Here is a 22923-nt window from a genome sequence, read left to right as displayed (position 1 = left end):
AGGGGATAAACTTCATTCTTATGCAGGGATTGGAAATTACTTTTTAATGAAGGGGAAACATGATGCTTTTGCAAAAGTTAATCCTAAAATCTAAAAGGGCTAATCACTATGCTTATTTTCTTGGTGAGGCTATGATGACATTTTGAATGAAAACTGTTTGTTACATTGTTTAGCTGAGAGGGTCACTGCATTGCAAATGTCTCTGTAATCAAAAGAGAGGTCAGAAATGTGGAATATGACATTTTACATCTGAGGAGAGTTGCTTTTTAGATGTTCCAAAAAGACTGCATCCTGTCAGTATTATTTGTGGGAAGATGTCGAAGAACTTGCCTTGTCTGTTATGATGAACATTCTTAGTAATGAAAAATGCTTGAAAACTTTCCGTAAGACATCAATGATTCCATAAATCAAACAGTGCTAGGGTAATCTTCAGTTACCAGGAATCACTTGCATTTAACTTAATTATATATTTGAGTCAAAGGAAGTTTTGTTATCTCCATTGGAGTATTTGTCTTAGATGAGAATTTTGCTTCCAAGGTTCATAACTGGTTATTGTTTTACTTCCTCTTATTTGCAATAAGTTTAGTACAAAACCCATTAGTGACTAAGTGTTATCATAAATCATTTATTTACATAATATTCTTTAAATCAGCTACACTTTAGTAGAAACAACTTTTCCTACATAGTATTTCATTTGTATAGTCATAAGATAAACATACAAAAAGAAAGATGATCAAGCTTCCAAAATTCCAATAAATAATAGCTAGAATTGCTAACATGTTGCATAGAATTAAAATTTGATGAAGTAATTTCAGTCTATTTCTCATTTACTTAATTTAAGCTATAAATCTGAGTAGATGAAGAAAACCCAACTTTGAAATGGAAACAAACAATTTGAAATATTAAAGAGATGATTCTACTACCTAAAGGATAAATATTAAATATAATAGAAAGTAATGTAAGCTTAGTATGAGGAATTTTCCTTCTAATTTTATCATGTTAAAACTTAATCTTACTTTGTAGCCTATTTTGATAATTATTCCAAAGATACATAATTTGATAGTTTCACTAAATAGGCAGGACTCCGGCTATATTTTGAATTTGGTGGTTGCCTCTAGTATTTCAGAGTTTCAACATGTGTTGTTAGGGTTCTTTTTTTTTAATGTTCTCCAAAATTAAGTCTGAGAGAAGGCAATGGCACCCCACTCCAGTACTCTTGCCTGGAAAATCCCATGGACGGAGGAGCCTGGTAGGCTGCAGTCCATGGTGTCGCTAAGCGTCGGACACGACTGAGCGACTTCACTTTCACTTTTCACTTTCATGCATTGGAGGAGGAAATGGCAACCCTCTCCAGTGTTCTTGCCTGAAGAATCCCAGGGACGGCGGGGCCTGGTGGACTGCCGTCTATGGGGTCGCGCAGAGTTGGACACGACTGAAGCAACTTAGCAGCAGCAGCAGCAGCAAAATTAAGTCTTTATCATATACTTTATGTGGGGAATAAAATATTTAGTTTACATCATATTTTATTTTATAAACTCTTAAAAATTATGTATCCATATAACATAAAATTTACCACTTTAATGATTTTTAAGTGTACATTTCAATGACATTAATGACATTCACACGATGAGCAATTTTCGGTCTTATTTACATAACATTGCTAAGTTCTTTCTTTAGTTTTGTCACCTCTATTCAGTATGATAGTTGCTCAGTCATGTACAACTCTTTGTGATCCTATGGACTGTAGCCCACCAGGCTTCTCTGTCCATAAAATTCTCCAGGCAAGAATATTGAAGTGGGTACCAATTCCCTTCTCCAGGGGATCTTCCCGACCCAGGGATAGAACTTGGGTCTCCTGCATTACAGGCAGATTCTTTAGTATAAGAATTTATAAAAAGGAAATAGTGTTTTTGATAAAGATTCCTGAGAAATAATTAAAAATAAAACGTTACCTTAGTGTGTACCTACCTAATTTATGTAAACATATTTGTAGAACTAATTAATGCTAATACATTATGAAAATGAAAATTTTAAGATAAATGCTATTGGTCATATTTAAATACTACTACATATTTACTTGCTTCACATATTTTCTGGATTCAAATTTAAGCCAAATCACATAATTAAAAATCAATACGGAATGGTTGGTTTCAATACCTTCTCAGGGGATGGCTTACTTACTGTAAGAAATATGTGAGGTCATTCTTTATTACAACAAACACACCCAGTCAGAGGACTGTTCCACCAAATGTTTGATGTTAAGAATGAAATCAGTTTTGTGGCAAAGCAACAGATTTCAGTTAAGCAAAATTCTAATGCGGCTGAGTAGTTTCTCATGTTTCAGGAAAAGATGTTTAATTTATGGGGGCTAACATTAAATATGTAAAATGCCTGCAGTTAAGACCTCTAATTAGATCTTCAGATTCATTCATTACACTTATTGAAGATGAATTTTCTGATAGAGCAGTTGCCTGAAACATTTTTCTTTTTAAAATCTTATTTTAGGTTTCCTTGAACTTTATTCATATGTTTGATCTTTTTAAGCCACCCATGTTCAAAGGCAATACCAGTTTAATCATTTCCCAAGTTTAAGAGTATAAAATATGACTCAAGACAAAGTTTGGAACTACGCAAGTGTAATGGACTATCAGAAGATTAAACTGAATAATCGTTGTGTGTGTGTGTGTGTGTGTGTGTATGTGTGTGATGTGTTTTTACACATTAAAAAAATGCTTTTCAGAATCATATGTATTTTTTTGCTGTTGCTCTAAAAATTTAAGAAGTTTAATATCTATTTACCCATGTTTATTGTGTATATGTTGGAGAAGGAAATGGCAACCCATTCCAGTATTCTTGCTTGGAGAATCCCATAAACAGAGGAGCCTGGCAGGTTATATAGTCCATGGGTTCGCAAGACTCGGACACGATTTCGCAACTGAACCACCATTGTATATATGTGTATATATATATATATATATATATATATATATATACTTTATAAAATACATATAAGGCTTCCCTGATGGCTCAGATGGTAAAGATTCCACCTGCAATGCAGGGGACCCAGGTTTGATCCCTGGGTTAGAAAGGTTCCCTGGGGAAGGGAATGGCCACCCACTGCATTATTCTTGCCTGGAGAATTCCACGGGTGGAGGAGCCTGGCAGGCTATAGTCCATAGAGTCACAAAAAGTCAAACACGACTGAGCGACTAACACTTTCACTTTTACTCTCATATATACACACACACAGATGTATGATATATAAAATACAAAATATTTTTACAAAATGTTTTTGAGCTTCCTTTTATCATCTGACTTCTGATTGTATTTCACATGTCTCGTATATGCTCCTTGCCTCTGTACTTAAAAATTTCTGGAAAAAAAAAAATTTCTGAGATTTTGTCCTTTCATTTCACTTCTATCTTCAGCTCCATTCATTGGCTCACTCTCTTCTATCAGGAGTCTATGTCCTTACATCCTACTTCTTTCTGATTGCATCTGGTTCTCATAAATCAATTCCAGATGAAACTGAGTAATCTTGCCCTATTACGCCACTACCTATATAATTCATCATTATCAGATCTGTCCAAGCAAAATATTGGCCCCTAGTATTCTGATTCCTCTCATGGGATTCAGGATTAATTGGGACCCTCTGTTATAAGTAGTATAACTATCTCCAAAATGTTGACCTTTGTCAGAAGTTTTGTTCTCTGACCCCAGCCTTAGGCTAAAATCTATATTTATTCCCCGAAGTGATCAGCTTTTTGAACTTTCAGCCATGTAGTCACTAGATCAGATTTCCATATATAGAGTCAAAGGAGAACTTAATAAACATTGAAGACAAGCTATGCATTATTGGTTTAGATAATGATGAATTAAACAATAATTTCTGCTCTCAATTATTTTATAACTTAATAGAGAATATGGTAGAAGTACATCAGTAATAATAATAATGAGTAAAACATCTGAAATAAGAGTGGCATACTTTTATCTGAGCCTAATGAACAGAGAGAATATATTTTTTCAAGAGTTCAGAGTTGACTTTCCTTCTGTCCATTATTGTTGTTCCGTCGCTAAGTCATCTCTGACTCTTGGTGACCCCATGGACTATACTTCTCAGTCCATGTGGTTTTCGGGCAAGAATACTGGAGTGGGTTACCATTTCCTACTCCAGAGGATCTTCCCAACCCAAGGATCAACCACACATCTCCCAAGTCTCCTGCATTAGCAGGCAGATTCTTTACTACTGAGCGACCAGAAAAGGCTCTGTCCACTATCAGCTCAGTTCAGTTCAGTTCAGTCACTCAGTCATGTCTGACTCTTTGTGACCCCATGAATCGCAGCACGCCAAGCCTCCCTGTCCATCACCAACTCCTGGAGTTCACCCAGATTCAAGTCCATCGAGTCAGTGATGCCATCCAGCCATCTCATCCTCTGTCGTCCCCTTCTCCTCCTGCCCCCAATCCCTCCCAGCATCAGAATCTTTTCCAATGAGTCAACTCTTCGCATGAGGTGGCCAAAGTACTGGAGTTTCAGGTTCAGCATCATTCCTTCCAAGGAAATCCCAGGGCTGATCTCCTTCAGAATGGACTGGTTGAATCTCCTTGCAGTCCAAGGGACTCTCAAGAGTCTTCTCCAACACCACAGTTCAAAAGCATCAATTCTTTGGTGCTCAGCCTTCTTCACAGTCCAACTCTCACATCCATACATGACCACAGCAAAAACCATAGCCTTGACTAGACAGACCTTTGTTGGCAAAGTAATGTCTCTGCTTTTGAATATGCTATCTAGATTGGTCATAATTTTCCTTCCAAGGAGTAAGCATCTTTTAATTTCATGGCTGCATTCACCATCTGCAGTGATTTTGGAGCCCAGAAAAACAAAGTCTGACACTGTTTCCACTCTTTCCCCATCTATTTCCCATGAAGTGATGGGACCAGATGCCATGATCTTCGTTTTCTGAATGTTGAGCTTTAAGCCAACTTTTTCACTCTCCTCTTTCACTTTCATCAAGAGGCTTTTTGGTTCCTCTTCACTTTCTGCCATAAGGGTGGTGTCATCTGCATATCTGAGGTTATTGATATTTCTCCCGGCAATCTTGATTCCAGCTTGTGCTTCTTCCAGTCCAGCATTTTTCATGATGTACTCTGCATAAAAGTTAAATAAGCAGGGTGACAGTATACAGCCTTGATGTACTCCTTGTCCTATTTGGAACCAGTGTGTTGTTCCATGTCCAGTTCTAACTGTTGCTTCCTGACCTGCATACAGATTTCTCAAGAGGCATATCAGGTGGTCTGGTATTCCCATCTCTTTCAGAATTTTCCACAGTTTATTGTGATCCACACAGTATGGCTAAATGTAAATAAATTGTTTAAATTCTTTGAGTTGAAAGTTCTTTATTAAAAAAACTTAAATAGTAATACTTGCTTCATGAATCTGTATATTAACAGTAATACATATAAAAGATACTCATGCATATACATGCCTGCTAAGTCGCCTCAGCATGTAAAGAGTTGACTCTATGGACTGTAGCACCCCAGGCTACTCTGTCCATGGGATTCTCCAGGCAGGAATACTGGAGTGGGTTGCTGTGCCTTCCTCCAGGGGATCTTCCCAACCGAGGGATCAAAGCCATGTCTCTTGGGTCTCCTGCATTGCCAGTAAGGTTCTTTAACACTAGTGCCACCTGGGAAGCACTACTCAAATACTATTATCAAATAAGTGTTCAATAATATGTATCTATAAATATATATGTGGCTCAGATGGTAAAGCGTCTATCTGCAATGCAGGAGACCTGGGTTCGATCCCTGGGTCAGGAAGATCCCCTGGATAAGGAAATGGAAGCCCACTCCAGTATTGCCTGCAAAGTCCCATGGATGGCGGAGCCTCGTAGGCTCCAGTCCATGGGGTCACAAAGAGTTGGACATGACTGAACGACTTCACTTCACATGTATATGGACATATGCTTTTAAATTTATATACAAATATACAGGCTAAGTTTACACGGACTAATTAACTCTAGAGTTTTTAGCATACTAATACTGAGGCTCTCTAGTAATTTGCAAGAGGAGAGAACAAAGAGTCAGTTGGGAGTATCAGCCTGGAAAGTTCTGAACTGAAGGTAAAGTTACAGTGAACATCATGTAGCATTTCACGTGGACAATAACCCAAAAGATGTTGGGAAGTAGGAACATAAGCACCAGAACCACTCCTTCACTAGGTTAAGAGGAAGGGTTCAAAAGCAAGCAAACAAACATAGAAAAGCAACAAAACATAGCTTCATCATTCCATAAGGAGATGAGGAAGTGACAAAATCTGTGTGTGCCAAGGACGAGGTAACTTGTGTCCTTCATCTGAGAAGTCTGTTGTAGACATAAGTCTTTGTTGTGTTGTTGTGCCCAGACAAGTCCGACTCTTTGTAACCCTTTTGACTGTAGCCCATCGAGCTCCTCTGTCCGTGGGATTTTTCCAGGCAAGAATATTTGGAGTGGGTTGCCATTTCCTCCTCCAGAGGATCTTCCTAACCCAGGGATCAAACTTGCCTTTCCTGCATTGGCAGGTAGGTTTTTTATCATGAAGCCACCTGGGATATGAGGCTTATTCTCTCAAAATCAGGGGGCATTCCTGCTTTCTGTCCCTTGATTTCATCTTCCTGCCTAAAGCTGAGAGGCAGGGCCTTGTGGAGGACCAGTCTGAGGCTAGAGTACGCTGAGTGGTGGAAGGCCCTATCCTGAGAATAAAAGAGAAATATTGGAGGCAGAGTTCAGAGTTAGTTAAATCCCAGTAAGAGACTTAGAAATGTAGAATTATGTCTTTGTACAATTTCCTTGTAAAACTTTAAAAGTAAATAAGACCTGCATGCCCATCCCCTGGGGCAACAAGAAATTGAGGCCATTGTAGAAATTGGGTCACTCTATCAATTCTTGAAGAAAAGAGGAAGAGAAGAACCCCAAGTGCTGTTAAAGTGGGCTGTGGCTGCTAACTAGTGGAGGAAAGGGGACTCGTGATGGTTCTTGGCTTGAGAAGATGCCCCATGTGGATATGGGATTACTGTGGGGCCACTTCTCAGGCCAGGATCATATGGTGTTGCTGGTGTGCTTTCAAGAGCTTGTGGAAAAATTAGTTGTTCTCTGTTATGGAAACCATGAGATTGAATTTGTTGAATATTTTCCTAGGTAAACAATGTTTTGTGTGTGTGTGTGTTTTTTTTTTTTTTCGTTTTGCTTACTAATTCAGAAAACACATCAGCAACAACATTTATGTAGTTTATAGACAAGGAAAGAAATCACATGTTCCTAACCAAATGAGTTAGTCATCATTTTATGGGGTTTTTCATATGTGTGTCATCAGACACTTTAGAATACCAAAGATAAAACCATTTGGCAGTTACTGAGTTATTTCTTAACAAGTTTAAGCATTGTTGATTAGAGAGCATATCATACATTTTCAGGTCTTCTCTCACTTGAAATTTGTAAATTTTGCATTTTTAAATTTTCAGTTCAACACATCTTATACAAAGCTATGCAAGTTTTGAAAGCCAAGTCTCATACACTTATAACTACCAAAAAAAAAAAAATCATTAAAAGAAAAGAATGATTCAAAATCTTTTCCTGAATAATGTTGTCTTAGGACTGACTTGAAAGTTTTGTCAGGGGACAAAAATCCTGAGAATTATGACACATTAATCTGTAAGATTGAAAACTGACCTTTTAAATGTCACTTTTCCTTTTTTTTCTCCTGATCTCTAAAACAAGTACAACAACGAAGAATAATATAGAATACACTCTAACTATGCACCAGGCACTATCCTAAACATGTTATATTCCCCTCCACACCCCTATTGGGATAGGTTTGTTCTCATTATTCCTATTTTGCATATAAGAAGACAGATTTAGTGAGTGGAATACAGTGTCTGTAATAGAGATAAAAGAGCCTTTCATATCTGGGACCTTGACTTAGTTATCCCCCTCATGATTCATCAGATATATACTCTCCTTCCCATGACATCCGCTTTTGTCCACACAAATGTACAAACAAGCTCTAGTTATTGTTTTTTTCAAGCAGACAATGGGAGAGATACTAACATCATTCACATGATTAACTTCCATCTCATTAAACTGTGTATAATTAAACACACATTTCAGAGCTTAGGGCCAAACACTGGTCATCCATATTAACTCAGAAGATATTGATTTGGGCTTTAACACGTGCTGAGAAAAATTAAAAATTTATGGCCAGACAGATGTCCCCAAATGCTACACAAGCTTAACCTGAACAATAGCTAAGGTCTGCCTCAGATGGGCCTTTTCCTCTGGCTTGGGGCTCGTGTTGCTCCCTGAGACTGGCTTGTCCAGAGTCCCAGAGCATCTCACTGAGCAGCATGTGTCCTGCTGCTGACTCCTTCTGGCTTTTCTGTCAGTGGTCAAGAGCTCCCCATTCAAGTCAAAACCTAGTTCCATTCCTCACCAGGTCAATGGCCCTAAAAAAGTTGCTCAACCTTTCTATCCCTTTCTTTCATGTTATTTATATATAAAATGGAGGTAACAGCCAGACAAACTTATGAAGAGTAGACAATTCAGGTAAACTTCTTAAACCAGTACATGAATGCCTAAAGATTCAATAAATATTTATGTTGAGTGAGATTTTAAAAGTACTATTTTGATGTGCTTCTTCAATGTTCATAATACTTCTAAATCTGTTCTGAATGTGATTTACATATGATACTCTCGTAGCATTGTTTAAGTGACGAGTGAAAAAGCAAGCACAATATTTTAATATTTGTAGTTCATTGACTGTGGCTTAGATCATGAACTCCTTATTGCCAAATTCAGACTTAAATTGAAGAAAGTAGGGAAAACCACTAGACCATTCAGGTATGGCCTAAATCAAATTCCTAATGATTATACAGTGGAAGTGAGAAATAGATTTAACGGACTAGATCTGATAGAGTGCATGATGAACTATGGAATGAGGTTCATGACATTGTACAGGAGACAGGGATCAAGACCATCCCCATGGAAAAGAAAGGCAAGAAAGCAAAATGGCTGTCTGGGGAAGCTTACAAATAGCTGTGAAAAGAAGGGAAGCAAAAAGCAAAGGAGAAAAGGAAAGATATAAGCATCTGAATGCAGAGTTCCAAAGAATAGCAAGGAGAGATAAGAAAACTTTCCTCAGCGATCAATGCAAAGAAATAGAGGAAAACAACATGGGAAAGACTAGAGATCTCTTCAAGAAAATTAGAGATACCAAGGGAATATTTCATGCAAAGATGGGCTCAATAAACGACAGAAATGGTATGGACCTAAGAGAAGCAGAAGATATTAAGAAGAGGTGGCAAGAATACACAGAAGAACTGTACAAAAAAGATCTTCATGACCCAGATAATCACGATGGTGTGATCACTGACCTAGAGCCAGACATCCTGGAATGTGAAGTCAAGTGGGCCTTAGAAAGCATCACTACAATCAAAGCTAGTGGAGGTGATGGAATTCCAGTTGAGCTATTTCAAATCCTGAAAGATGATGCTGTGTGTGTGCTGCACTCAACATGCCAGCAAATTTGGAAAACTCAGCAGTGGCCACAGGACTGGAAAAGGTCAGTTTTCATTCCAATCCCAAAGAAAGGCAATGCCAAAGAATGCTCAAACTACTGCACAATTGCACTCATCTCACATGCAAGTAAAGTAATGCTCAAAATTCTCCAAGCCAGGCTTCAGCAATACATGAAGCGTTAACTTCCAGATGTTCAAGCTGGTTTTAGAAAAGGCAGAGGAACCAGAGATCAAATTGACAACATCTGCTGGATCATCAAAAAAGCAAGAGAGTGTTCCAGAAAAACATCTATTTCTACTTTATTGACTATGCCAAAGCCTTTGACTGTGTGCATCACAATAAACTGTGGAAAATTCTGAAACAGATGGGAATACCAGACCACCTGACCTGCCTCTTGAGAAACCTATATGCAGGTCAGGAAGCAACAGTTAGAACTGGACATGGAAAAACAGACTGGTTCCAAATAGGAAAAGAAGTACGTCAAGGCTATATATTGCCACCCTGCTCATTTAACTTATATGCAGAGTACAGAGTACATCATGAGAAACTCTGGGCTGGAAGAAGCACAAGCTGGAATCAAGATTGCCAGGAGAAATATCAATAACCTCAGATATGCAGATGACACCACCCTTATGGCAGAGAATGAAGAGGAACTAAAAAGCCTCTTGATGAAAGTGAAAGAGGAGAGTGAAAAAGTTGGCTTCAAGCTCAACATTCAGAAAACGAAGATCATGGCATCTGGTCCCATCACTTTATGGGAAATAGATGGGGAAACAGTGGAAACAGTGTCAGACTTTATTTTTTGGGGCTCCAAAATCACGGCAATTGGTGATTGCAGCCATCAAATTAAAAGACACTTACTCCTTGGAAGGAATGTTATGACCAACCTAGATAGCATATTCAAAAGCAGAGACATTACTTTGCCAACAAAGGTCCATCTAGTCAAGGTTATGGTTTTTCCAGTGGTCATGAATGGATGTGAGAGTTGGACTGTGAAGAAAGCTGAGCACCAAAGAGTTGATGCTTTTGAACTGTGGTGTTGGAGAAAACTCTTGAGAGTCCCTTGGACTGCAAGGAGATCCAACCAGACCATTCTAAAGGAGATCAGTCCTGGGTGTTCTTTGGAAGGAATGATGCTAAAGCTGAAACTTCAGTACTTTGGCCACCTCATGCAAAGAGTTGACTCATTGGGAAAGATTCTGATGCTGGGAGGGATTGGGGGTAGGAGGAGAAGTGGACGACAGAGGATGAGATGGCTGGATGACATCACTGACTCAATGGACATGAGTTTGGGTGAACTGCGGGAGTTGGTGATGGACAGGGAGGCCTGGAATGCTGCAGTTCATGGGGTTGCAAAGAGTTGGACACGACTGAGTGACTGAACTGAACTGAACTGAATTGATGCGGAAAAGGCAAATAGCAAGAACTAGTTTTCTTCAATATAAAATCCAACACTTAAAAGGTCAGATATCTGCAGAAATTAATTTTAAAATTTAATATAAATGGAATTCTTGACATAAATTGTCTCACAGAGAAGGCAACAGAGATCAGCTTGCAGCCTAAATTTAATTGAATAGATTTCCTGGAGATATCATGCCTTGTCGTAGAGCCCCGTTCAAGTGGTCATACAAATTTTTCATCTAACGTAGAATTTGAGCTTCCTTGCGTAGAGCACAAAAACCACTGCATTCCATAATTTTCTAATCTATTGATTTTTGGTTCCCATACATTGGAACATAAAATTGATTCTGGTGGCTCAGACGGTGAAGCGTCTATCTACAATGCAGGAGACCTGGGTTTGATCCCTGGGTCAGGAAGATCCGCTGGAGAAGGCAATGGCACCCCACTCCAGTACTCTTGCCTGGAAAATCTCATGGACAGAGGAGCCTGGTAGGCCGCAGTCCATGGGGTCTCTAGGAGTCGGACATGACTGAGAGACTTCACTTTCACTTTCATGCCATCAGTAATGACAATCTAAGAACACAGGAAAAAGTCTGAATAGCAATAAGGACATATTAGCAAATCATAGGAGAAGGCAATGGCACCCCACTCCAGTACTCTTGCCTGGAAAATCCCACGGACAGAGGAGACTGGTAGGCTGCAGTCCATGGGGTCGCTAGGAGTCGGACACGACTGAGTGACTTCACTTTCACTTTTCACTTTTCACTTTTCACTTTCATGCACTGGAGAAGGAAATGGCAACCCACTCCAGCGTTCTTGCCTGGAGAATCCCAGGGACGGGGGAGCCTGGTGGGCTGCAGTCTATGGGGTCGCACAGAGTCAGACACGACTGAAGCGACTTAGCAGCAGCAGCAAATCATAAGAATATTATTCCAAAAAATAATATTGGAAGGTTGTGAATCTCAACACCATTCCATGATATTAGAGAGATATTCATAAACATTTTACAGAGAAGTGAAAGAATGGCTTTATTTACAAAGTATATAATACCAAAAGTAAGTAGAATTAAAGCTTCATTTAATGGGAAATAATTTTATGGGAAGAAAAGTTGTATCTTAAAGTTGAGCGTATCCAGGGCCTTATTTTATTTTAGATAAATATAGGTAAGCAGACCTTCATTATTTCTATTTTGGTATATTAAAGTTTGAAAAATGATTCTGAAAAACAACTAAAAGCATATGATTTGCCATTTACCTTTGAGATATCCCACAGAATCAACTAAATATGACATCTGACCTTCACCACAGAAGCGTCTTCTAACCCTGTGTAGTATAGACAGTGTACTCCAGGGTTCTGTTAAATGCTGCATTTTCACTATATGCTGATAATGGCACTGGAACAGGGAATACAAATGAATTGTTTCATATTTACCTTAAACATTAAATAAATGCAACAGAAATGATTTCAAGTCATCTCATTGACATACTATTTCCAGCAAATGAAAGGTCAGAGTGCTTTCTTTTTTAAATTTTCTGCAAAGAAATATAAGTTAGTACAGAAAAGGGGATTTAAAGTCCTCAAAACTCAGTTAATTTTTTTTTTTTTAGGATATAATTGATAGTCATATCTAGGAATACAGTTTTTAATTCTGCTTTGTCAGCTGGCCAGCTATTCCAGATCCAGAGGGATGCTCCAAATCTGGCTTGAGTTATTTTACTATAATTTTAGAGAAACCAGTAGTGCCTCTTTTGTGGCATTTAAATGATATTGTTGTGTTCTACATTGCTGAGTGAGTACCTTTAAAATAGACTAGGAGGTTGACATATTCTTTTTGTGCAGGATCACTAGGAAAGAGTTGAAATACTAGTTCGTAAATAAAAATATTTTTCTTATAACAAAACTAAAAATCAGTCAATCACCTGTCTATGTATTCACAAATATTACCGTGGGGTGTTTTCTACATTCTCTTTAGTAGTTCTGTCTGCAACCCATTGTTAAGCTTGCTATTATTTTTGTGATTTATGAACATTAAGACTTGGTTTTCTTTTCCCTCTAGGATTCCCTGCCCTGACTGGAACTGGAACAATCAATGTCATAGTGGATGACATCAATGACAATGTCCCCACTTTTGCCAGTAAAATGTATTTCACGACAATTCCTGAAGACGCACCAACTGGGACAGATGTTATATTGGTAAATGCCTCAGATATTGATGCTTCAACCAATGCGGTTATCAGGTCAGTGCCTTTTCCTTTGTAAATTTTTTTTTTCCAGTGTTACAGCTCCATTTTATTTAGAAGATAGCAGGAGAGAGAGAGAGTGAGAGAGAGAGAGAGAAAGAAAAGAGTGTACGCACGTGGGAGAGAGAGTCCCTGAGAAAGCGCTTTGGCTCCTCCTCTTATATGTTTTTTTCCTCCACCTGGGCCTGCCCTATGCAAATTGGGCTTAGCCAGGAGTGCTGTTTGTTCTGCTTGAAGTCTTCACTCTGGTCTTCAGACCTTCCTTTGACCTTCCTTGTCTTTTAGCCACCGCCATTTTGGACTCCTTTTCCCTATTCTACCTACCTAACATTCCCCCTCAAGAGATGGGAGGCCCAATTCTTTGGGAATAGGGGCATCGAGGTCTTTCTGGCTACTTCCTGCTGAACTGGGGTGGCAAGGGGTATTGGGCCTCCCCCTCTTGCTAGTCTCAATCCTCAGAGTCCTTATAGCGGTGTCCAAGGGTGTGTGATATTTTCCGTGGTCAGCTGTAGTTTTATATCTTTGTTGAACTGGCACTGCATGTTGTAGCTGGTTGACCTGGGCAGAGACAAAATAGGTTAGACAATTGACAGTACATGGAATAAGCATAAGCATCATCAATATAGCATAACAAGGACTAGTAGGGTCATTGGTCAATTTTAAATTCACATTGCCAGGATGGCTCAAGTCCCTCCTTGTTCAGGGATCAGAAGATCTATCTCCTGTCTGTCTTTAGAGTACAGTCTCTGTCAAGCTGTGTTGGCTCCTTAGAGTTATCCTGAGAAATCATATCCCCAGAGACCAGATTTTGGGGGTGTTCATTAGAATGGCACTCATTGGTAGTTCTGAATAGGTATCTGAGATCTCCCAGGGGCTCACAGGTGTATGGAGTGTCCTCTTCTGTTTTCTTCCATGGCTTGACTCATGAGTAGTGAATCCAGGAGTCATGTCCTGGTACCTTGACTGCTGTGGGGGTAGAAAGTATTACAGGGTAGGGGCCCTTCCATGTGGGCTGGAGTTGAGCCTTTGGGGACCCATCTTTCCAGACTTTAATTAGGACTTGAGTTCCTGGAGCATATAGTGGTGACTCTTTAGAATCTTTTGGGTCCTGCTTCATACCCCACAAGCGTATATCCTGTTGGAATTGCCCAATGGCCATGGTATAAGATTGGAGGGTCTGAACCTCTGGATCTAGGAAGAGGTCATTGACATAAACAAAAGGTCTCCCATATAGCATCTCATAAGGACTAAGACCAACCTGTTCTTTAGGGGCAATGCAGGTGCAGAGGAGAGCTACTGGTAAAGCCTCCTTCCATCCCAGGGAGGTCTCCTGGGTTATCTTTTTTATCGCTGATTTTAAAAACTGATTGGCTCTGTAAATTTTGATTACTTTTCTCATTAAACATTAGTCTTTGAATGAAATCATATAATGCTTCATTTCATTGGAAATGTCATATATTAACACCTAACCCTATTGAAAGTAAGTGAAAGTTTTAGTTGCTCAGTCATCTTCAACTCTTTGTGACCCCATGGACTGTAGCCCACCAGGCTCCTCTGTCCATGGAATTCTTCCAGCAAGAATACTGGAGTGAGTAGCCATTCTCTTCTCCAGGGGATCTTCTTGACCCAAGGATTGAACCCAGGTCTCCTACGTTGCAGGCAGATTCTTTACTGTCTAAGCCACCAGGAATTATTGCTAAATAACTAACTGTGCCTAAAATGAGGGTTAAAACAATAATGATCTTATTGTTCTAAAATTGTATCTTATTAATTTTATTTATATTCTTATTGCATTTCATCCTTTGGTAATTTAGGAATTAGGACACAGCTCAGGGGGAGGAGATTTTCATGTTCCATGTGGTTGACTAGTATTACTTAGTGGTATTTGCCTGGTGACTGTCTGGAGGACCCAAGATGGCTTAACTCACATGCATGGTGCCTTGGCAGGGATGGCTGGAACATCAGGCTCCATTGAGCCGCTTCTCTGCTCTTGTGGTCTCAGGGCTTTTAAATGTGATTCTTCAGCAGAGTAGTTGGACTTCTTTATATGGTAGAAAACCCTCTGGGTTCCAAGGACCTCAGGTGAAAGCTGCTACCGTTCTTAAAAGCCAGGCCTTGAAGTGGCAGTGCATCGCTTCTGGAATACTTTGTTTGTCATTGCTGCCATGCCCAGCCCAGAGTCCCTGGGCTAAAACTCTTATACTTAAATGTGAAAACTCTTCAAATAACTATTGTCTCATACAGTCAAATATAATACAAATTGATGCTATTTTTATTTTGCAAAAATTATCATATTCACTCATAAATTAGTTCAGTTCAGTTTAGTCACTCAGTCATGTCCAACTCTTTGCAACCCCATGGACTGCAGCACGCCAGGCCTCCCTGTCCATCACCAACGCCTGGAGTTTACTCAAACTCATATCCACTGAGTCAGTGATGCCATCCAACCATCTCATCCTCTGTTGTCCCCTTCTCCTCCCACCTTCAATCTTTCCCAGCATCAGGGTCTTTTCAAATGAGTCAGTTCTTTGCATCAGGTGGCCAAAGTATTGGCGTTTCAGCTTTAGCACAACACATCAGAAGCTCCTAACCTTTTCTGTTTCTCATCTTGGCATTCTGCTTCCTTTTACTGATACTGTCTCACTTTCTTTGTCTTCTTGTCCTGATGGCTAACAGTCATCTTTTCTACCTCTGTATTCCTTTTCTGTGTATTCCTCCTACCAAGATCCTCATTCAGTCCATAATTATATCATGCCCAGATTAACGTAATAAAAATCAGCTTACTTTTCTGACTCTGATTTGTAACCCTTCCAATCTATATACCATACTCTTCTGTATAAGGGCTTCCTATGTGCCACTAGTGTTGAAGAACTGCTTGCCGATGCAGGAAATTTATGAGACTCGGGTTCGATCCCTGAGTCAGGAAGATCCCCTGGAGGAGGAAATGGCAACCCACTCCAGTGTTCTTGCCTGGAGAATCCCATAGAGAGAGGAGTCTGGTGGGCTATGGTCCATAGGGTCGCAGAGTCAGACCCGACTGAAGCAACTTAGCATGCATGCATCCTGTATAATTTTGAAGCCCTTACGACATCCCAGGTACTTTGTTAAGTTCTGAGGAGTTAAGCACTTCCATTCTCATAAGGAGAAATCTTTAATATAGAAGGTAATTTTGCTGTATTACAATTATAGTACCTTGTAACAAGCATAGTTTAAACACAACATGTGTGGAATCAATAGTCAGTGAAACCTGAGGAAATAAGTAGAAGCGATGATTTTTGGAAAGACAGAGGAATAGTTTATGAACAAATAAAGGATTAAAGACATTCTAAGCAAAGACAGAAACAGGCACAAAGGTAAAGCTATACAAAAACATAGCATCAGAAAAATAAAGCTATTCAGTATGGTTGGTGTGGGTTAGGAATGAGCCTTGAATACCATATGAGAAGATTCACATTGTTTTTTGCATCTAGTTGGAGAAACAACTGAAATGTTTTAAGGTGGCCAGTAACACGACTAGTTTACATTTTATGATAATTCCTCTCAACTCTGTACAAAGCAATTTGGATGAAGCAGAGTCAGTCAGTGAATGAAAGAACAATGGCAATAATATGAACCCCCTTGCTCTGTATTTCAGCTTTAACAGTGAAACTCCCCCATCCTCAAAAGCTTTGAACTTCCAGTTTGCCTAGGGCATAAGGCCTAGTTTGCATATTCCAGCCACTCCATGAATGACCCCAGCATCTCTCCAAGTTTATTCTGCACAAATCTTCAATGTATAGCCAAACATTCAGCCTCACTGGATCACTTTCTGCTTCTGGGAAAAGGATTTGTGCTTTCCCAAGCATTCTGGCTCTGTTCAAGTCCTTCTCTATCCTAGAGCAGGGTTCTCCAAACACAACCTGCAGGCCAAATTCCAGCCAGAGACTACTTTTGTAAACAAAGTGTTACTGGAACATAGCCACGCCTGTTCATGTGTGTATTGTCTATGACTAATTTTGCATTACAAGGGCAAGCTGAATGCAGCAACAGAGATCTGATGGTGTAAAGAGCTGAAAATATTTACTTATATTACTAATATTTACTAAAATATTTACTAATTTAAAATAGCTACTGATCTTTTATAGCAAGTTGTTGACTCCTAGCCTAGAATACCTTCATTCTCCCTTTTCATTACTATTTTAAGATGTGTGTGTGTTCAGTCACCACCAACTCTTTGTGACCCGATGGGCTGTAGCCCGCCAGGCTCCTCTGTCCACGGGATTTCCCAGGCAAGAATACTGGAATGGGTTGCTATTTCCTACTCCAGGGCATCTTCTTTGACCCAGGGAGTCTCTTGCATCTCCTGCCCTGGCAGGCAGATTCATCACCACTGCACTACCTGAGGAAGCCCTATTGTAAGATGAGTAACTCTTTTAAGTGAGTAACCCCTTTAAATCTTAACCTAAATTTACTGTTCTCCAGGAAAGGCTTTTCTAGTCAAAAGCAATCTCTTTGTCTTCTGAATTCCTGAAACAATGCTTCTGAGCAGTTTCAGAGCACATAGCACTTAAATATATGGCCTGGTTTTGCATTTACTTTTTCATGTATCTTTCTTCTATCTAGGATATAAGCTTGAGTTCAGAAATTTTTTACCTACCTAATCCATGTTTCTATCTGTTAGTTCATCTTACCCAAATATAAGGGCTTCCCAGGTGGTGAGAATCTAAAGAACCCGCCTGCCAAAGCAGGAGACATAAGAAACGTGGGTTTGATTCCTGGATCAGGAAGATCCCCTGGAGGAGGAAATGGCAACCCTCTTCAGTATTCTTGCTTGGAGAATCCCCATGGACAGAGAGCCAGGTGGGCTACAGTCCATAGGGTTGCCAAGAGTTGGACATGACTAAATTAACTTCGCATGCATGCATGCACCCAAATATAAAGATGGATTATAATAGATTAAAAATGATAGTTTATTGTAGCTAAGTGTGTATACTGTTATAAACATAAAGCTAAATTTTGAATTTGTGTCACATACTAATTACAATGCCAGGTGCTTTTCAAAAGAAATTACATTTGACACTCAAAAACTACCAAATGAAAGGAATACATACATGCATAATACTTTATAGATAGAGAAGATTTAGAAAGTTTAAGAAATTTTATGAATTTAAGTACTTGAGTGAGATCAAAATTCATGTCCAAGGGAATTATATTACAGAGTTCAGTTTCTAAACTATTACTAGATCATCATATTCTAGCAGCCCACAACACAGTTCCTTATGATCGTAGTAAATCTCAGGAAGAGGTTAAAAAAAAGATTCATAAAATCAAATGGGGATAATTCAGCTTTACAAATGCAACAATTGATTGAGATTTTAGATAATAATGATCTGTTTATACCAGTAATTTGAAACAGTAAATTTCTTGAGTCAGAAAATAAATGAAGATCTTTGTGGTTTGACATTGAACTCTGTGTGTGTGCTCATTCTCTTCAGTCGTGTCCAAGTCTTTGAGACCTCGTATACCGTAGCCCGCCAGGTTTCTCTGTCCACGGGATTTCCCAGGCAGGAATACTGGAGTGGGTTCCCATTTCCTTCTCCAGGGGACCTTCCTGACCCAGGGGTCAAAAATGTGTCTCTTACGTTTCCTGCATTGGCAGGCAGGTTCTTTAACACTAGTACCATACGATAAAGAACTAAATCATTGTAAACCAATCCTACATCAACACACTTTCACAAGAGTTGTTTTTGGGCTTAGCATGAGCTACAGCATTTTGTGTCTCCCCTGAAGGCTCCCAGGCTGTGTCTCATCTTCCTTCTACTGTAGGATAATGGGAAAAGTGCACGTTGAGGTCATAAAGACAGAAGTTCAAAGTCTTCATCTGCCATTTATAGACTTTATGCATCTTTGTGCAACTATATTAGCCTCCCTTAGACTCAAATTCCTTATCAAGTAAAAATCCAGTACAAAACCACACTATTAGGACGGTTCTGAGGCTTAAATGAGGAAATAAATGAAATCCTTGTTGTCTGCTGAGTACATACTAAGAACACAATAAGATGCTACAAAACTAAAGAACAGCATGAAAGAATGAAAGTGTTAGTCATTCAGTAGCCTGCCAGGCTCCTCTGTTCGTGGGGATTCTCCAGGCAAGAATACTGGAATGGGTAGCCATTCCCTTCTCCAGGGCATCTTCCTGACCTAGGGATCAAACGTGGATCTCTTGTGTTGCAGGCGGATTCTTTACCATCTGAGCCATTAGAGAAGCATAGGTGTTTAGATTTAAGAAGGTAGCACAAGACTTGATCTAATAAAGTTCATAACCATACAGAAAACTAATTTGGATCAGAAAAACAGTACAGAGATTCATGAAAGATGAGAAGTGAACCAAAACTAAAAAAAAAAAAAAAATTAAGTGGAGGAAACCCAGGCATATGATCTTGGCAGTCTGTTCATTTTATATTGTCACATATGCTTCTTTTCTCTGTCTTGTTTTTTTAACTTACAAGTATAAATTTGATTAAAACTGGTATTATAGATATTGTGAGATAGTAAAGGATATCTAATATTTAGGATGCACTTTTCATACATTTCAGAAACAAAGAAAGTCTAGAAAAAACTAACCACATGTTAACATGACAATTTAGTCTTTACTTTTTGAAAATAGTAAATATATTAGCTACCTTTAAACAGTCTTATGTGCAATAGCATAAAATAAAGACTAAAGACTTTACAGTTCAAAGTTCTTTTATGGATTATTGAGTTCAGCATGGGCCAGAACTCTCATCATTTGCCTTTCAACACATTGCTCCATCTAATATACCGTGACGTTCTCATATGCAAGACATCCAAATCAAATTTGCATGCTTTTTGTATCCTTCTTATTTTTATATGTGAATGCTTAAGGGAACAAATATTTGATTGAACCCTGACCTTTGCTGTCATAAAAAAAAGCTTGTGGCACTATGAAGCACTTTTTCTCTCCCTATTAATTTATCCCAAAATAAACTCACATACTTCTCATAACCCAGGTTTCTACAGACTTTCTCTAAAAGGTAAGACAATGCGATTATTTCATGACTCCTGAATTTCTAACTTCTAAACCTATGATATTTTTATTTTAATATCGGGAATAGGTATTGTCTACTGTGTAAGGGTGTTAATAATCAGTAATAGTACTTTTATGAGGAGTCACTTCTGGTCCAGGAAATACAGTCTATGTTGTTCTTACTCTGGATCTTGCATGTGAAGTTGCCATAAGATGTTCGAATCTGAGTGATACAAAGTATTTTATCAATTTTGAAATCAGTTCTCAACCAAACTCCCTCTCTATGCTCCATCTATTTAGCTCTCATTTTATAGAACCTCTTTTGTTTAACAAAAAAAGAACACGTAGCTCCTTAACAGTTCCTGATGTCTCTCAAGAAGGATGAAGGTGCCAAAATGTTTGTTTTAAACAATGAACTTAATAGGAAGAATGTGCACTGGCTGCGATGTAAAGTTTTCCTGCTGTTTCTATTAGACACTTGCTGTTGCTATGTTTTTATGGACACAAAGCAAACTATAGAAACACCCGTTAGTTCCAATAAGGGCATTTGCTTGTTGGCATGAAGGAGAAGACTTGAAAGATATCCATTTCCTCATTTCCTCGCTACCCTCCAACAGAAAACATTCTGGACCACAGCCAACTTCTGAACCTTCAAGCTTAGCTACTTCTTTCCTAGCTGAGCTCTCAGAAATATACACAGATAGCCTTTTCTTTAGAAAGAAGAGAGAAGCTATTCTCAGTGGAAACTCCTGCCCACTAACCAATCTGGTTAGCATCAAAATATCCATGAAGGTGTCATACCACTCCTTACAACAGGAAAGCAAAGCAGTGTGGCCATATGAGGAATAGCAAATGAGAGAATTAGTAACTAGGAATGTCTCTGTATGAATAATCAGTTCTTGAGCTGTTCTGGATAGTCAGTTCAGTTCAGTTCAGTTCAGTTGCTCAGTCATGTCTGACTCTCTGCAACCGCATGAACCGTAGCACGCCAGACCTCCCTGTCCATCACCAACTCCCGGAGTTCACTCAGACTCACATCCATCGAGTTGGTGATGCCATCCAGCCATCTCATCCTCTGTCGCTCCCTTCTCCTCCTGCCCCTAATCCCTCCCAGCATCAGAGTCTTTCCCAATAAGTCAACTGTTCACATGAGGTGGCCAAAGTATTGGAGTTTCAGCTTTAGCGTCAGTCCTTCCAAAGAACACCCAGGACTGATCTCCTTCAGAATGGACTGGTTGGATCTCCTTGCAGTCCAAGGGACTCTCAAGAGTCTTCTCCAACACCACAGTTCAAAAGCATCAATTCTTCAGCACTCAGCTTTCTTCATAGTCCAACTCTCAATATGTGTCATATACAGTGTTTGGTTTTTAGAGAACAAGACCTTCCACTGATCTTTTCTGATATATTACAGCACACAGCAGATAGATACCTTTTAGATGTATTTAACAGATGTTCATCTGTGATCCTGGCCACTGACCACAATATTAGAGCAAGAGCCTGATTTATGCTTTCAGGCTGGTTTATTTAAAATATGATAGTCTTCTGAGTATATTCTAGGGACTTGCATGATTTAGGAAGCTCACAAACCTTGTGAAGACCTGCTTGAGGTCATAGGACATCTTGCCATAAAGACTGTTAATGTGCTGTTCACATAAAATGTGAACTAGCATATTCTTTCATTGTTCTGTGATCTTACTTGTAATGTTTTCCCTGACTTTTCTGCCTCGCTCGTTAAAATTCTAGTAAATAGATGTTGCAGCATTAAAGCTGGAAGAAATATGCCCGTGTCTGTTCTCTGTTTTAGTTATAGGATCATTGGTGGAAATTCTCAGTTCACCATCAACCCATCCACAGGACAAATCATCACCAGCGCATTGCTAGACAGGGAAACAAAAGAGAATTATACTTTAGTGGTTGTTGCCAGCGATGCTGGGTCCCCGGAACCTCTTTCCAGTTCTACCAGTGTGCTCGTCACGGTGACTGATGTCAACGACAACCCACCAAGATTTCAGCATCACCCCTATGTCACACACATCCCGTCTCCTACTCCGCCAGGTAACCAAACCGCCTCTGATGTCTCACAGATAAATAAAAACTATGTATTGAGCACTTCCTATAATTACATTTCTATTTTTTCTACAGGTATATTTCTGATGTAGCCAAAGTTTGCAAATCCTCTAAAATTAAACTCTAGCTTAAAGCAGTTGAAGGAACACTGACTCTTGCAAACTAATTTTTTCTTCTCAGACCAATTGTATTTAAGATTTCATAATTGCCACAGCTTTCCTAGTGCTATTTCTTAATTTTAATTGAATATTGGTAAATATGAAAATAGATTTCACTTTGTAGTCAAGTAGGTTTCTATCCTGAGATGTAATTTGTGTGTGCCCTAATAGGAAGGACATTATCTATTTTTCATGCCATGTCCTTATATTATACCCGAAACATTATCTTGGAGGTACTACACTCTCAACTGTATTCATTCATACAAAATTAATATTTTATCCAATGCTTCATAAACAAATTTTCAAAAGGTTTATTGAAATAATCCTTCTAGTTAATTACTGCTATAAATATTTTTAACTTAGTTTTAATGGATGAAGTTTTTTCTATTAATATGTGTATGGAGCCAATAATGAACCATGTTCACATTGACAATATGTATTTATCTTTCAAACCCTCTTTTAAGTTTAGTTTGGGTTTA

General features: G+C 39.0%; 1 protein-coding gene across 2 annotated transcripts in view; it reads left to right on the top strand.

The window, feature by feature from the left end:
• Positions 1–22923, top strand: part of FAT4 (FAT atypical cadherin 4) — a 184291-nt gene that overhangs the window by 113011 nt on the left and 48357 nt on the right. For both annotated transcript variants that reach the window (XM_061384235.1, XM_061384234.1), the window contains exons 7-8: positions 13009–13189; positions 22024–22274. In XM_061384235.1, the coding sequence (XP_061240219.1) occupies positions 13009–13189; positions 22024–22274 (432 nt within the window). The remainder of the gene's footprint in view (positions 1–13008; positions 13190–22023; positions 22275–22923) is intronic.

Source organism: Bos javanicus, chromosome 17 (assembly GCF_032452875.1).
Source record: "Bos javanicus breed banteng chromosome 17, ARS-OSU_banteng_1.0, whole genome shotgun sequence".
Taxonomy (NCBI): domain Eukaryota; kingdom Metazoa; phylum Chordata; class Mammalia; order Artiodactyla; family Bovidae; genus Bos; species Bos javanicus.
Note: the sequence above shows the minus strand (reverse complement) of the source record. Positions and strands in the feature narration are given on the sequence as shown.